The sequence below is a fragment of the Dermacentor silvarum genome, chromosome 3 (assembly GCF_013339745.2).
Source record: "Dermacentor silvarum isolate Dsil-2018 chromosome 3, BIME_Dsil_1.4, whole genome shotgun sequence".
Lineage (NCBI taxonomy): Eukaryota > Metazoa > Arthropoda > Arachnida > Ixodida > Ixodidae > Dermacentor > Dermacentor silvarum.
In genome coordinates this window covers 16,355,731-16,369,724 of record NC_051156.1, presented here as the reverse complement: position 1 = coordinate 16,369,724, position 13,994 = coordinate 16,355,731, and the positions used below count along the sequence as shown (strand labels likewise).

At 46.0% G+C, this 13,994-nt stretch overlaps 1 protein-coding gene across 2 annotated transcripts in view; it reads left to right on the top strand.

Annotated features, from left to right (window-relative positions):
* The first annotated feature begins 2,403 nt into the window (after positions 1-2,403).
* Positions 2,404-13,994, top strand: part of LOC119445344 (focadhesin) — a 377,760-nt gene continuing 366,169 nt past the window's right edge. For both annotated transcript variants that reach the window (XM_037709656.2, XM_037709655.2), the window contains exons 1-2: positions 2,404-2,697; positions 7,558-7,635. In XM_037709656.2, coding sequence (XP_037565584.1) covers positions 2,644-2,697; positions 7,558-7,635 — 132 coding nt within the window. In that variant the 5' untranslated portion in view covers positions 2,404-2,643. The remainder of the gene's footprint in view (positions 2,698-7,557; positions 7,636-13,994) is intronic.

Here is a 13,994-nt window from a genome sequence, read left to right as displayed (position 1 = left end):
GGGGAAGTCAACGGTTGGAGGTCTCGTAGTTTGTTTTTTCTTTTTTGTTGTCGGGTTGTTTTTCGAATGAATTCCATATTGTATAGCCGTTCCTTTTGAATTCGTTGAGAACCGTTCTCCTTTCTTTCTTTTGATCTGATTCCAATGTGCAATGAGTTTCGACTCTTTTCAATAAAGAATTTACGACCGATGCTTTGTGGTTTGCCGGATGGTTAGATGCGAAGTGTAGGTAGCGGCCTGCGTGGGTTGGTTTTCGGTAGACTGAAAATTTTAGATTGCCGTTGGTTCGTGTCACTTGTACATCTAGGAATAGTACCGATCCGTTTTGTTCGCGCTCCGACGTGAACTGTATATCCGGGTCTATGGAATTTAAATGGCTCTGCAGGCTTTCGACTTGCGACTCCTTCACGATACAGAAGCAATCATCCATGTACCTAAGGAAAACTTTTGTCTTCGGGGATAAAGTACTCAGAGCTCTGTCTTCGATATTGTCCATAGTTAAGTTAGCCATGGTGACGGAAATTGAGGCCTCCATGGGAGTTCCTTTCACCTGCTTGTAGTAGCTGCCTCGGAAGGTGAAGTAGGTATTTGACAGGCATAGCTCTAGAAGGCAGCAGATCTCGTCTACACTCAAGGGGGTTCTCTCGTCGAGTGTGTCGTCGCGTTCCAGGGCATCCCTTGTTGCGGATATAGCTAACTGAATGGGTACTCTGGTAAACAAAGAGATCACATCAAAAGAGACCAGGCATTCATCATCTTCGAGGCGTACACTTGATATGAGCTTGATAAGGTTTTCGGGGTTGCGAACGTGGGATGCTGTCCTTCCGGTGATGGGTGGTATAATCTGGTGCAAGTATGTGGATAGTGATCGAAGTGGGGAGCACGAAAAGTCTACGATTGGCCGTAAGGGGATTCCGGGTTTATGGAGTTTTGGCAAGCCCTAAAAGGCTGGTGCGGACCCGTTCCTGCACATTCACTTTAGATAAAGATTTCGAGAATTTGGGTGGTTTCGGAAAATTTCGACCAGCGTCTTATTCAGTACTGATTGGGTCCTTGTGGTGGGGTCCTTTTTTAATATTTCGTAGTCTTGGCTGTTGAGTAGGGTGGACGCTTTTTCCTCGTAGTCCTGCATGTTCAACACGACGGTTGAGTTGCCCTTGTCCGCTGGTAGAATTACAATGTCCTTATCTTCTTTCAGTAATCTCAGCGCTCTTGTTTCGTCAGAAGACAAGTTTCTTTCTCTTCTGCGGTTGTTATTGCACCTTATTATGCCTATTGCTTTTAGTCTGAGCTGTTCCCGCACTTTAGGGTCCAGCTGCTGGATACTGCGGAATACCCCCTGAAGAAGGAGCCGAATTGGTTCCAAAACGTCGGGCTAGTAAATTTCCTTATTTGCTTGGAGTCAATCTCTAAGTCTTAATCAATTTTCCCAATCAGACAGGTAATTCTGTCGAAATGTTTAGCTTCAAAAAAAAAAAAAATAAAAAAAATAATAATCTGAATATCTCCAAAGCGACGGCAAACAACACTACCTTGGTTCTGTCCAGCTACGTACGCATTTGCAAAATTTTTAATCAAAGGCAGGCATGCACCAAGATTAAAGAGAGAGAGAGAGAGAATGATTTAATGAAAGGCAGGGAGGTTAACCAGGACTGAGCCAACCGGGCTCAGCCCTGTTAACCTACCTCTTTTTAATCTTAAAGAGAGAGAGAGAAAAAAATGATTTAATGAAAGGCAGGGAGGTCTAACCTCCCTGCCTTTATTAAAGCATTTTCTCTCTCTCTCTAAGCTCAGTCCTGGTTAACCTCCATGCCTTTCGTTAAATCGTTAAATCATTTTCTCTCTCTCTCTCTCTTTAATCTTGGTGCATGATAGTCGGGACACCATGGTGTATATATATATATATATATATATATATATATATATATATATATATATATATATATAGTATTTTTTTCTTCCTCCATGGTTGGCCGTGAGCACGGACGACCTGAACGGACGGACAAGCTTCGAAATGTCTTCTAGTACACTGTACTGAGGTGCTTCGCCCCTAAAACAAATCTTGAAGGCCGTGCTGTGCCTTTTTGCAGACAGCAAAAATCACATAGCAGCCATGTTTTTTTTGCTGCGGGGCACAGACGAAGGCAAATTCAAGTTTTTCTCAACAACAAGTAGTGCCCGGACTATAAGGTGAGATCCTTCCATGAAATTTCGGTAGAATAGAATAGTGTTAAAATCGAAATATATATATTTTTTACGATTTTAAGACAAAAGCGCGCGACAGTGTATTGTTTGATGTTTCGGTTTTGTTTTCTGAAACTGTACACTCTGTACGTGGCCTCTGATACTAGAGACGCACAAGAAAGGCATCTATGGGCATCTTGGAGGCTACTCACACCGCATCACCGGCCTGCCGGCGTTCGTGGTAGATCCATGCTTCTCTCATACAGAGTTTCTCTATGCATGCTTTGACATCCGAAAGCGGCAACGTTCTGACTGCTTGCGCTGAAAATACCGCTTCTCAGCCCAGGCACGTGTACCACGTGTACTACGTGTTTTGAACGCAGTACATGAGTGAACGTCGCCGAATCGCGGCGAGTCCTTCCGCGCAGCGCGCATCCGTGTGAGTGGCGTCAGCTCGCGATGGAAGACATACGGGCAATGCTGGACTTCGACGCGTCCTGTGTGCAGCGCAAGGTGAGCACGTGCATCGCGCACAACCTGCGGCACGGCCATTTATTTATAGGCGCTCATTGGTTTATCCTGCTTGACCACGTCCAGGTTCCGCGGTCATTCGAATTGAAAGCGTCGCTGACTGTGTCACATGAGCATTGCTCACAACGCCTCGACCGTGACCACCGTCAGCGGTGGCCAGCGTACTCTGTTAGTTTCGTGTTCTATGCTCGAGCCGTCGCCGCTTGCGATGAGTAGCTGATCACTCTGACTAGTACCCGTGGGACATTCGCTGACATTTCGTGTTTCTTTTTTTTTTGGAACCTGTAACGTACATTGCTGTTAGCGTCACTAAAATGGTCACACATCATTTACTTCCCGGCAACAGTCGCTTTACATATTTACGTATCGACAGTTTACAAGGGCAAGCCCTGCGGTCTCAAACTCTGTCAAAAATGCAGCAGCACCGTTGTAGGTATCCCCGTCAGGCACGAATTAAACCTGGCGTGGGGAATTTTTTTTTTCTCAATTGACATTGTGGATTTAAAAGGTTCTCAAAGAAGGAATCCTCCGGTGAAATTATGCACTGCCTCTGGACATTCGATGTCGACCTGGGTCTCGTTAGATTCACTCCACCTGCTCACAGTGCCCACGTTTCATGGGTTGAAGCCATGTTGACGACCCTGTTGTCTTTCCAATGGACAAGGGCAATGTCTTCGTTCTGAGGAAACCTTCCATCGTAGCTTCTATGCCCAGTCATCATTTCCATGTCTGTTTTCACTGAGCAACCTGCCAAGTGGTTTGCTGTAATGGTGCCGCCTCTTTCAACTCAGGACACAATTTCACTGGCGTAAAATAGTTATACATTTAGCAATCAACGTTTTGCGCCTTTGGGAGGCTTTCATCAAGCTGCATTACGACAGAGTCGTCAAGTCCAAGCGAGAATGTTCAGTGCTCATAGTTAAACGTTCAGGGTTCGTACACCTCCTTGAAATCCTTGAAAGTAAATGTTGTCCTTCATTTTCTTGAAAACTGGGGCGGGGGGTAACTTGGGAAGATTCATAGTAACAAATTCCGCATCACTGTCCACTGGGAAACAATCATGCATAGATTATATTTTCTTTTCAGAGGGTCGCTAATTGATGGCAACATAGCGTATCCACAGCCACCAATGACAGGCATCATTGCCATCGTGTAGCAGGACAAAGCCAGATCAAGCGACCAAGCTGTGCCACCATTTTGCCGTTTTGCTAGTTGGTTCACAACGCAGCCATCATGGCTCCATTTTCCAGCCCTAGGCTTTATAAATAAAATGCCTGGCTTTCAGCCATTTGACATTAACACGACGAATATGTATGGTGATGTCGGACACTTGTATCCAACATGCCAGAAGGCGATTGACATTATTGCAATTGGAAAGTCGCCTTAGAAAAGCGACCCTAGGAGCTTGAAGCGCATGTCGAACTCTGCAGCTGTAGCTGCAAGAGAAATTGCAGCTAAGAAGATTTCACCATTTTTCAGTGTATGTATATGAATAAGGTTTGTTTGCCCTCTTCGAATTTTGGCTTTCAGTATCCTTCAAATCCTTAAACTGCCCCTGAATTTTAATTAAAAGGTTCTGTAGGAACCTTATGCCTGTTTCCTTCCCTTGGTAAATCTCCAAGTCATGAGCAAGGCCTTCAAAACTGGAGCGTACTAAAACCTTTAAACCCTTCTGGGTTTGGTTTTACTTATGTATATTGCTTCACAGCAGTGCACCCAGTTAATATCTGTTCATCTCTGGTGCAGCGTAGCCTTAGTTACTTTTGTGCCATAAAACCTTGCATAACTAACTGACATCTTTTAGGGGAACAAGCTGTAAGCATCGGCCTCTGACAGCATCTAATTACTGGCCTAACTTTCCAGAACTTGTCCTGGCTGCTTGGACTAGTTAGTCAGTTAGGTGAAGGGGGCATCTGATATTGAACAATCTTTTCACACCCATCGACTTGGCTGTGGTGAGAATCCTTACTGTAGTTTGCCAATACATTCTTCTGTGGGGCTACTTCAAAACACCCTTCAGCATGAGAATTCCAATAAAGGCCTTAATTTCTTCCTTGACAGTGGCTGATTCATTGCCATCTCTTTGCAGCACAAGAATGTTTGTGAATGCAGTGAGATCTTGAAAGATCTCTTTGGTGAAATACTTGCAGAAATACACTAGGGTGTTCACCCTATCTCTGGCTTTGGCTTGTAGTGTTTTTCGTTCTCCCATGACCTCATGTGGTGCCACCCAGTAGCAACAGGGCATTAGCGGAAGTCTGCACACCACGATTGCTAAGCCTGCTCAGCCTGTTGATGGTGTTCCCATGGCCTCCGCAATCACGCAACGCACGGTCCAATCTCGGAGGCCGTGTCATCGTTGTTATGGCTACAACAGTTCCCGCAAGGCAGCCATTGGCGCGTCAAAGTGCTCGGCGTGTGACGCATCATTCTGATGGTTGCGGCACCTCGCCTGTAGCTCTGTAATATCTAATATTGTTGTAGAACGTAATGCTGTAGCTTTTTTCGCAGTACTCTCAACCTCGTGCAAACGTACATTACACATGACATTTTTAACCAGTCATCACAGCAGCACTCTTGTGCATTACGTCCTGTCTATGAAGGGTGCAGTGGTGGGGGAATGCTGCTACAGTTTCTCCAGTCTGCTGCATTTCATTAAAGCTGCTACATTCATGGTAAAAATTACTGCTCCAAAGCTGCTCCAGGATGAGCTGCGGCGTGTAATATTGGAGGCCACTGCGAAGAGAAGTTCTAGGAAAGGTCAGATGGCAGTTGACACCACCCTTTGCGAAGAGTGCCGTCGCATCTCCTGCCATTAATACAAGCCAAATGAGCTAAAGGGTCACTCAGCTAATCTAATCAAGTGCGCACTCGTGCATGTTCACGGTCAGCCATTCAGAAACTCTATGCGCCATATTCGCGAGTTGTGTGCAGTTTAGGAGTTAGTTCTGTTGGGCCTAGTAGTGTGTGCTTAGCACATTATGCTTGTTGGCATGAGAGAGACAGTGCGATTGTAGAGAGGAAGAGGCCCGCATTCATACGTCATATCGGCAGTGTGTCCTTGGTCGCAGAGGTGTTCCTCAACTGACAGTGCGCACTTCGTGTGTTCGGCATGGCGGCTGTGTCATGGCGCACTTGGCAAACTGAAACTTACCCCCGTTGGATGTTATTAGCTGATTTGCTATGTCATGTTTGTCTGTGTGTGCTCATAACGCAGTGCATTTGTAGCTCTGCCATTTTACTAGCTAGACGTCTTTAGGCCTACAACAGAACTGCTCAAATGGTCATCCTGTATACCATGTGGCTGTATTGCTGTGAGTATTGCATGCGGTTGTGTGTCGTGCTTTACCACTGGGTACGTGCAATACTTTCTATTTCGAGCACGCTGGTTGACTTATTGTAGCCGTGTAATGGTTGTAATTTGTTCGCACGTAGTTGCATATTTGGATTATCTTCCTTGAGAATATTTGCATGCAATGATGTACACAGGTACTCTGGAACCTTTTGACGTGCAGGAATAGTGCCCTGCGGATAACCATTCAGAATCACCATTGTTGACTGCTACAAAATCTGCTCCAAATCATGATTTCTCCTACTACTAAATCTGCTCCAAAACGCTCTTGGCCACTCCCACCACTGAGTGCACAAAATCACTGCATCACAAAAGCTTAAAAGATGATAGTGACTACATGTCCAACTGTAGAAGTGTCAATTTCGATTTCTGTTTATGGTAATATTTTTCACTGACTGTGCTGAGATTGCGCGCATGGGAAGTATGTGCGTAAGCATTCTGTTTGTTTCCGTTACTGCAAAGAAATTGATTTCCTCAAGCCCTAATTCGAAAGAAATTTTGTACCCTCATCCCGGCCACGGCGGCCGCATTTCAATGGGGGCGAAATGCGAAAACACCCGTGTACTCAGATTTAGGTGCACGTTAAAGAACGGTGGTCCAAATTTTCGGAGTCCCCCACTACGGCGTGCCTCATAATCAGAACTGGTTTTGGCACGTAAAACCCCATAATTAAATTTTTTTTCAATTTTGTACCCTCGTTCCATTTTATTGCAATGTCGAGCATAGCCTAATGATAATGTGACAAAGCTGGCTTCATATTTGTGGATGGTCCTTATTGTAAAATTTTTTTCGTATTTTTTGTTCTTCCCCTTTGAGTATCTTCTTCAATTTATTCCGCTGACAAGGGAGTAAATTGACAGTTGCAAGTAGCTCTCCGTTGTGTGCGTTTTTCTTCTGTGTGTCCCGTCAAAATGTTGCGCAATCCAACATCTAGAATTCAGTCACCATCCAACATCAAGAATTCAGTCTAAAAGCTGATAATTTCAGTTTAGAATAAAGTATTGATTATTATTTAATTTCTAATGTCTTGCAAACAAAGTGTTACCTTAATAATAATGTTCTTATCGAACTGTTACTAAAAATCGGTCTTCACTGGATCACTGCAAATAGTATTAGGTAAGTGAGACATACAAAAGTAGGTTGTATACTTGCTGGTCATTTTAAGGCCACCAATGTTGTTCACCATAAAGCACAAACTAATGCAGCAGCAAAATGTTCATGATAAATTTTAAGTTAGAATGTTTTTAACTCTAAATAAATTTATGGTGTCAAGAACAGCTGCCTAAATAAAACTGCAGTTGAAGCACCAAAAAGATTGAAAATATGTGATATAAATTTACAAAAAACGAAAAGAAAGATGGTGAATATCATGCAGCAACTTCCAGTATATCCATTCTCAGCTAAGAAAAGGTTGTAGTGAGTGATAAGCTTTTTTGGCATGCAGCATATGGTTACATGGTTACAGCATGTGCCTAATGTGGTGCGTGCAGGCGGTGAGCAAGCTGGTGCAGCAGATTGGTCGCCAGCTGAAACCAGGTGACACTCCCTTGTCAGCTGACACTGCAAAGGTGAGTCAGGACCTGTTGAAATTTACGAGGTGTTCAAATTCTGCAATTTCCTAATTGAATGAAATACATAGAGATATTTGAATAGAGTGACCTTCAAATATTTAATAAAATATCAAGTATTTGCTCATTTTCTAAACAAAGTGGGATATCAAACTTGTACAGTTGAAATTCGAATTAACGAAGTGATGACCACGCTCGAGTTATTTAATTAAATTGGGAAGTTCGTAAAATTGAGAAAGGTATTTCTTGGTCCTTCGAAATCTAAAATGTAGCAACACCCAAGAGCTACCGCGGCATTGTATTTGCTGCTAACCTGCGCCTGCGTGTGTGAAAAGTTCGCGAGGGCAGTCCGAATTGCTTGTGCGATGTACGATGCAGGCCAAGTAGACGGTCACGTGAAGCTATGACAGGCTGCTGATATGCAAAGTCGCGGAGAATGAAGGCAATGATAGTGCGAGCAGGCCGAGCACCATCTGCGCCAGCTGATATGTAAGAGCGCTACCGACTGCTGCGTCCATTCCGTGCATGGGCGTGGTGTGAAGCCTCGTCAAAATAAGGCTAGGGCCGCGACTAGGGCGGCTAGATGTTTCAACGATATAGCGTTTGAGCGCATGCTCGAAGAAACACCCATCTGTGTCAAAATTAGAAAGAAATCATAGCTTTCTTTTTTTGCTCATTTATATCAGGAAGAACTGTTGATGACAATGTTGATGACAACATTGAACCCTATGGGTACGCGCTGTGGAATGGAAATTTCATCGTTAGATCGGGAACTTCGTAAAATTGGGTTTCGTTAGATCGAGATTCAACTGTATAGACTTTGTGTGGCAAAAACATTTCTGCCTCCATTCTACCTTGTGAAAGTGGATGTACAGCGGAGCTGTTGCCGACGTTACACAAGTGTCACTACGACAAGGTGTCACACTGTCAAAATCAATGCAGCGTCTACGGCCTCGTGCGCACCCTTTCCATTGGTGCTTCGACGCCGTGGTGTCCATACGCTTGCGCGTAACCCGCATTCATAAAGTGAATGCCAATGTAATTTTTTAACAGTCTTTGCCCTGATGTCGATTATGGTCGCAGCACACTCTGTACGACCGATGTAACGGACAGAGCGCCCATTAATCAAGGACAAATACGTCGTGTTCACACATTCGTCACGCGTGCACGCAGGTGTGCCGGAGTGCAGCATATATCCTCATTCTTGTAGACCCTCCACCTGTCACAAGTGTGTTATTGAACTAATTCAATTTTTCAAAGTAAAGTGCGTCATAAAATTTGTAAAGTACAATTTACACACAACCTGCATACATGACAGCATCGGATTGTAATTTGAACATACGAGAAAACATATTAAGGGGGTAACAGTGCACATAGACGGGGACGGAGTGAAGAAACAACAGGACACTCCGTCCCTGTCTGGGTGCACTGTTACCCCCTTAAGATACTTTACCAACTAGCCTACCATGCCATCCTTGAGAGAAAACATAATTCTGTTACATGGAAACTCAAAATTACACTAGCTCTGGAGACGAAAATGTTTCTTCGTCGTCGGGACGGTGTACACGCACGGATGCAGAAAATTTGCTGGGGTGCTTCGCTCTAAAAAAAGAGGCTCATTTGAATTATTTAGTTCTTACGTGTAATGTGGTTTGCAACTGAACGACCGATCAACTGAGCAGTTTCCTTGTTCTATGTGAGCAACTTGCAAATGAAGAGCAACTGCTTTCAGTTATGTGGTACTCCATGACAATGACACTAATAGACGAGGGAATATAGCACGTCACCAGATACTATAGCACATTGTCTTAAAGGGATGCAAACATGATGATACTGGCCAAATTGGTTTGCCTAAATTGAGAAACTGAGTTCATATGGGCTGCCTTAAAGCAAGGTATTCGTATTGATTGAAATGCTTGAGAACAAGCGCCCCATGCATTCCACCAGGGAACTGGCCTGGTCACTTGCATCAGCCTCTCTTCCTCGAGACTTCAGTAAATGCTGCTTTATATATGAGCAAAAATGAATATTTGACAATTTTGCATACAGTTGAACCTTGATATAACGAAATTGTACTTGCAGCGAAAAACTTCATTAAATCGCGAATTCCGTTAACTCGAGGTTTTACAGTTTCAGCATTATAAACAACTTCACAAATTCCCAGAGCATTCATGGTGAATTGTATCTTCTTAGTAAGCACTTATAAACAAATCGCAAGAAGGTTGGATCATAATAGCACGGTTATGAGTGCCAGTGTCTGCGGTGCGGATTGCGCCGTGAGCAATGCATCGACGTGGCTCACGGCATCCGAGATCTGCGTGTGTTGCGTCGCGCAGCGCCATAAATATAGGATGCCTTGGCTGAACGCGCTTGGTGCCTGTTATAATTAGCCAGCGGGGGCATTGAACTTCGTCCCACTCCTGCTTTCCTGTGACAAATCGCTTTGTAAAGCTAAAAATATGTCTCATGGGAAAGACCAGCGGCGACACCATGGCAAGACACGTTTCAACGAATACGTGGTTGCTGGATGTCACCCGGCAGCCGACCACAACGCTGGTACCAAGAAACTGTTAGTAAAGGCTATTCTGCGACGGGGGGCTTCCCCACGGCCATAGCTAGCCACCGAGGCCGTTCAACAGAGAAACCAGCTAATTGCTGGGCCATCCCAGGAGCCACGACGCGCCAGATTGAGCCACGCGTTGTGGGGATGCACGACTCTCGCACGTCCCCTGCTGTTGCTTTCTCCGCATAGCTCGCGTCTCCTGTAGTCCGGCTTCTCTGTGTGGCTAAGCGCCAGAGGCGGCCATAGTGGTTGCGGCGTGTTGCGAAAGAAGGCGCAAGTGTCGCGATGCTAACGCCACCGAACGGCAGGGTGACTTGGGAGAAAAAGGTCGAAAGCGCTTCCTCTTTGGCTTGGGATCGGCGACGAACACGCACGAACGCTTCGCGCGTGCGCTGGCCCGCTTCGCGGGACCGTCTCGCGAGGCTAAGAGCAGGACACCGGTATGGACGAACACGGATCGTTCGAACGCGCCACCGTTCGCGTGACCGCACACGTGAACGACTAGGCGATGGTGTCACAGCAAGGGGCGAACATATTCGCTCGCTATCGGGTCGCGGTGAGTTGGACTTCCTTGATTTGTCGCGTGCCCATGTGAATGTTCTATTGGTAGTAATTCGGCTGGCATGTATTAGTGTACGAAAGGTGCAATAAATGCCCTTTTGATTGTTTGCACTACTGTGTTGTCGTTCCTTTGTCCCAAGAGCACATGTGAGACCCCACAGCGTGAACCTTCTGATCAATGAGTGTCCACACCTTTCTCTGAGGCAGTGAACCGGGTGCACCTGAGGGCACTTCTCAGATCTTGTTCCGTCAACAAAGGTGATGGAATGTTTATGCGCGCCCTCGCCTTCAACGCGGAGCCTTCAGCTTCTTTGGACGCTCCGGTTGGAGGAAGGTGTGACCGCAGGTTTCCCTGGCCTAGAGATCTAGGGAGGCTAAGGTGAATTGAAGCTTGCTTTTTCAGCTCATCTGGAGTGCTCTCTGAGAACGATGTTGTCTGCTCTGACATGTAGCGCATGCTACAAAAATGATGTACTGCGCTCCGTGCTCCTGCCAGTACGTGTATCTGCTCGTTTGCCTTTCCTATGTAAATAAACCCCCTGTTCCATTTCCCCTACCTCTCGACCTTTTAGTCTTGAAGTAAGAAGCAACCCTCGTCAAGTCTGCTCAGACGACGGCGTGGGACCGCTAAGCCTCCGTGTAACAGGTAGCGTAGGCCAGGTGCCTGTTACGTGATACACTCGTGACGTAGGCTAGAGAGCGGCCCTCAGTTGATGCCAGACTCCGAGACCATGACCCCCAAATCCTACAGCCTGCAGCCGGCGCCCACAAATTAAAAACAAAAGGGTAAAAAGATGCGGATATTCGTTCTCAGCAAAATAAAAGAAATGGCACAGTTTTGCCAGAAAGGCGGAGCATTTATGGCGATAGCAAAGAGACAACTACACGAAGGGAGGTTCGTAGTTTCATCGGTGTCACGCACGCTCAGGCAAACATTAACAGATCTCACTCGATGATGACGAACTCGCTGTCACAATGCGAGCGAACGCTTCTCACCGTAACTCGGAAACTTGAGACTACGCAACTGCCAACATTAGACGCGCGGGAGAACCAATGCTCATCGAGGCACCAAACGTCTTGGCTCGAGCTTTCTACTTGCCACGGTGAGATTACTTCCGCGCATGGACACGCGCGAGGAGGAGACGCTGCACTGGAGAGAATAAACTTTATTGCAATATTGTGGAGACCAGTTGTGCCTGCCTTGAAGGTGGAGCCCTTAGTCTGGGGCATGGTCTTACACCATGGTCTGGGCCCCCATAGGTAGCAGCCACTGCCTCGGCACGGTCGACCAGCCATTGCTGGCCAGTCACCGTCGTGTTGGTCAGCCGCTCATCCCAGGAGGTGAGGATGGGGTTTGGAATAGGAGGGACGTTAGGAATGTCTTGGCAAAGCCAAATCATATGCAGTAGGCTGGGCGGTCGCCGCAGTATTGAGCCGGACCACAGGAGGTGTAGAGGTAGGAATAGAAAAGTCAGGAAAGTATTTGTCTGTAGTTGTCGCCAACAGACAGCCTGTCGGCGAGTAAGGGAAGGATGAGGTGGGGGGTAGTGTTGCCGAGTTAGGCGTATTTCAGCAAATGCTTATGAGAAAGGTTGCGGTCAGATGATGGCAGAGTGATCCCCGGCGGCTCAGTCTGAGAGTTCTAGGGCTAGCGCATGAGCGTGCTCATTACCGGGGATCACTGTGTGCTCAGGTAGTTTGAGTTAGGTTCTGATAAGGTAGGCGTGAGTGTATCAAGGCCTGTACAAAGTGTAAAGCATCAGCCTCTTTGAAGCCATGTCGCTGGAGGAGAAGGTAGATAAACGCCGCGTTCCTGCCCCCTGTAAGATTCGGGAGTCGTGGTCTCGGAGTCTGGCGTCAACTGAGGGTCACTCACTAGCCTACGCCGCCGGTGCGTCTTGTAATGGGTAGCTGGTCTATGCTACCAGGGTCGTGACACGGAGGCTTAGCGGGCCCAAGCCGTCGTCCTAGCAGACTTCGACGAGGGTTGCTTCGTTCGTGAAGTGTACGAGGTCAAGAGGTAGGCATTTTTCGTGAAAAATTACACGCTCTGTATGACTAATTACTGTATAATGATGTGTCACTGTTGCACTGTTAGTGTTTCTATTATTCTCGCACTGCAGGACCGCTTTTTAAGTGTTTTGGCAGGATTTTATTTTAGTTCTACTTGTATTCGTTTGTTCATTGCTTTCACACCTGATATGTACTTATGTTATTTGTTTTACTGCTTTTTCCTTTCATTGTATTTTCTGATTGTAACCCCCCTTACTCAAATGTCCTTTAATGGACCTGTAAGGTACGATAAATAAATAAATAAATAAATAAATAAATAAATGAATAATAATGAATGAATGAATCAATGAATGAATGAATGAATGAATGAATGAATAAATGAAATAAATAATAAATAAATAAATAAATAAATAAATAAATAAATAAATAAATAAATAAATAAATAAATAAACAAACAAACAAACGGAACATGGAGTTTATTTACATGAAAGAGGCAAACTTGTTTACAGAACAAGGGATCATCGTACTGGCCGGAGTATGGAGTGCGGTACATCGTAGCATGTCAGCGCTACTACATCTGAGCAGACTACATCTTTCTGGGACAGCACCATATACATGTCAGAGCAAATGGGAAAGTGCACTAGATGAGCCGCCAACATCTGCTTAAATCCCTCCTGTCCTCCCTAGATCCCTAGGCCAGAGAAACCTGCGGGCACACCTTCCTCCAACCGGAGTGTCCAAAGTCGCCGAAAGCTCCACCTTGAGGATGAGGGTGCGCATAAACATTCCGGCGCCTTTGTTCCCCGAATACAGCTGGAAAATTAGCCTCGGGTGCACACAGGTCATTGTCACAGAGAACGGAGGGGACGCTCGCAGACGGGAGGTGTCACACGTGACCCAACCTGGCGCGTCTTGGCTCCTAGGATGGCCCAGCAATTAGCTGCTTCGTCTGTCGGACAGCTATGGTGGCTAGCAGCGGCCATAACAAAACGGTGTAGAACGCACTTTTCCTAGAGTTTCTCGGTCCCACTGTCAAGGTCGGCGACGAAGTGGCATTCAGCAACCACGTATGCATTGAAACGTGTCTCGCCATGGTGTCGCCGCAGGTCATTCCCACGGGACGTATTTTCAACTCCATGTGGCGATTCCTCGCAGGAAAGCAGGGGAGGGTTGAAGGTCGCTGCCCCCGCTGGCCGTTCGTAACACCCCCCTCCCCCCTTAG